The sequence below is a fragment of the Atta cephalotes genome (genome assembly GCF_000143395.1).
Source record: "Atta cephalotes unplaced genomic scaffold scaffold01341, whole genome shotgun sequence".
Lineage (NCBI taxonomy): Eukaryota > Metazoa > Arthropoda > Insecta > Hymenoptera > Formicidae > Atta > Atta cephalotes.
The window spans coordinates 1-3013 of record NW_012131405.1 but is presented as its reverse complement, the minus strand read 5'-3'; the positions used below and the strand labels follow the sequence as shown (position 1 = coordinate 3013).

General features: G+C 34.2%; 1 protein-coding gene across 1 annotated transcript; it reads right to left on the bottom strand.

The window, feature by feature from the left end:
- Positions 1–54: 54 nt before the first annotated feature.
- LOC105625399 (TATA-binding protein-associated factor 172-like) lies at positions 55–2895 on the bottom strand (the record flags this gene model as incomplete). Its single annotated transcript, XM_012206732.1, has 4 exons — positions 55–318; positions 410–1160; positions 2189–2502; positions 2600–2895. Coding segments are annotated over 4 exons (1625 nt in total), but the record flags the coding sequence as incomplete, so codon positions are not given.
- Between the last annotated feature and the right edge of the window lie 118 nt (positions 2896–3013).

The following is a 3013-nucleotide window of genomic DNA, read 5'->3' as shown; positions in this document are numbered from 1 at the left end:
CTTTAAATAATTTTTTTAATATATTTTTTTAAATATTTGTTTTTTAGCACGTACTGTTCGATATAATGGATGCCCTTGACTTAACACCAATTTTGGATGATTGCACACGTTACGCAAATATCGTAGCGCTTCGAACACGTTACTTTGAGAATCGTTAGAAGACGAGGAATTGTTAGTGAGAGCGGAATGACGAGTGCGAAAATCCTCATAAAGTATGCGTTGCAAAGGCGATAAATCGCAGTAATAATCTTGCGTGATTTTGGGTGGTAAATCTTGCAGCACGTCTTCCTTGTTTCGTCTCAGTAAGAACGGCAATACCTATAATCAATTACAATAATGAATCACCGTGACAGAACTTAAACTAAGGACCTTTAATGAAAATAAGGAGGGAGGATGGAGAACAAATTACTTGTCTGTGAAGAGCCTCCATAGCTAAAGCACCAGCCTCTTGTTCTTTTGGTCCTGCTTTTGGCTCTCTGCAGGCCAAAATAGGACGGGAATATTTAGCGGCAAATTGTTTCTCGCTGCCGAGGAAACCTGGCATCAAAAAATCGAAAAGAGACCACAATTCGAGTACATCATTCTGTACAGGTGTGCCGGATAATATAAGCCTGTGATTAGCATGCAATCGCTTCATAGCTTTAGCGCTTTTCGTTTTGCCGTTTTTTATTACATGGCCTTCATCGAGCACACAATAATTCCATTGATGCGCTTCGAAGAATTCAATGTCTTTTCGTACAATATCATAACTCGCAACTACGAGCCTGTGATGTGGCACTCGAAGCCGCAATTTCTCGCGATCTTGTGGCGTGCCAGCATATTGAATAACTGACAAATCCTTTATTTTGAAAAATTTCTCAGCCTCATATACCCAATGACCGGTTAGAGTTGGTGGGCATACAACTAGACTAGTCGGTGCCTGTGAATTGCGATGGTGATCCAATGCTAAGATACAGAGCGTTTGTAGTGTTTTTCCAAGTCCCATATCATCACACAACACTCCGTGAAGATGATAACGATTCAGAAAATTGAGCCAATTTAAACCCTGTCGTTGATACGAACGTAATTCTGCGGCTACAGAAATCGGTAGCTCCGTATCAGGAATATTATGAGGATTTAAAAGTTGATCCAAAAATTTTCTCTCTTGTGCCTTTTCTTGTCTGTACATATATTATATAAGAAACATTGAATTCAAATGCCATGTGAGCTTTCAATAATATGTACGATTGGTCAGTAAAGCGATGTACCTTAGTAGAATATCTTTTAAGTTGTGTTAATTAAAGTGGTTCTTTAGTGAAATGCTAAAAATTTAGATGCTTCACAAGGGTCTACCCAAAATTACAAATATCTGCATAATTTAAAATATTAAATTATGTGTGTATATCTTAATTAAATAGTGGAATATACGATAGTAAATCAAGAGCTGCATCTTGATCGAATGAAAACGATAAAATTATGTTTATTTTTCGAAGTTAAATTTATATGAAAATTTATGCACGTAAAACTTTCCAGAATGACTGTACCTATTATTACTTTTTTGTGATTATTAAAATTGTAATTTTTTAAACTTATAATCTTATTTTTAAGAAAAGTCTACGGTAAGATTTATGTGCAGTTAGTTAAAGAAGCGTCTGCGAGCCTTATCTGTCAGTAAGTAATACTCAATAAGGGAAAGGTTACATCTTTAACATTTTTTTCTCTCTTATTTCATCATTAATACCATAGAATTTTGCACACGTCAATTTCGGTCTTCAATTTCATTATATAAAAAAGTTAGACATTTCTATGGTAATTCGATTTATTAAAGAACCATCTTAATAACTCTTTCGTTATTCACTATGTTGAAAATCTGTAGTATATGTAACGTGAACTATAGATTTTCAGTAATCACTGAGCGCGCATGAACAGTTCACGTTACATATACTATAGATTTTCAGTACTCATAGCGAATAACGAAATAGTTATTAAGATGGTTCTTTAGTAAATCGAATTACTATAGAAATATCTAATTTTTTTAAATTCACTATTTTAAAAAACGATAATATCGTGACATTAGTAGGTACAATCATTGATGTGACATTTAATGATTGTGTTGTGTCATCCGTTTTTTTTTTTCAGGAATATTATTTATACACCAACCACACATATTACCAAAAATTATATGTATAATCTCGCACGAATAACTTACACTAGATCTGGTGGATCTGCAATTGCGCCAGGATCTAGCGGTAACAACTGTACGAGCGTAGCAAAAGTTGCGCTACAAACTAGTCTTACAGATTGATTTTGATCGCTCATACGTCCCAATAAAGGTACCATAAAGAGTACTGCATATGGCACCACATGTACGCCTAAGCTTTCGACGATACAAGTTAGAACTTCCGCAGCTCCTTGGCGTACGGAATCGACTTTGTTCGGTGCCACTATGCCTGAAGAACATCTCTTCTCACTGCCAGTTGTGTCCAAGAGTGGTATAACACTGCGTAATATGTGTACCATTGTCTAAAAAAAAAAAAAAAAATAAAATATATTTCTTAATCTTTTGTTCTATCTATATTGTTATGTCTATCAATATGTATCTGATAAAGTTTAAAATTACTTTCTCTGTATCTAGAGTAGCTAATGTAGCTATACATCGCGAGGTCATATGTCTAACAGCTTTGTATGAATGCGTTAGTAGACTGCATAAACGTGGTAAAACCTCTAACACAGGCGGTAACAAAGACTTATCCAAACTTGGTGCCATGATTTCTAATACTTGTAGACCGACAATTAATAAATTTCCTTCATCCTCTTGTATATTATCTTGTTTGGTTTCATCTTTTAGTGTGTTCGGTAAAATCAAATTCCACAGTTGAGGTAAGCGATCAGGTAATTGAGCACCGAAGAGAGTAGCTTCAAAAATATGGAAATNTTTTAAAACNCAAAAATTTTACATATATATATATATATATATATATATATATATATATTATATAGTACTATTATAGTGGTTCTTCTACTTACTAAATTA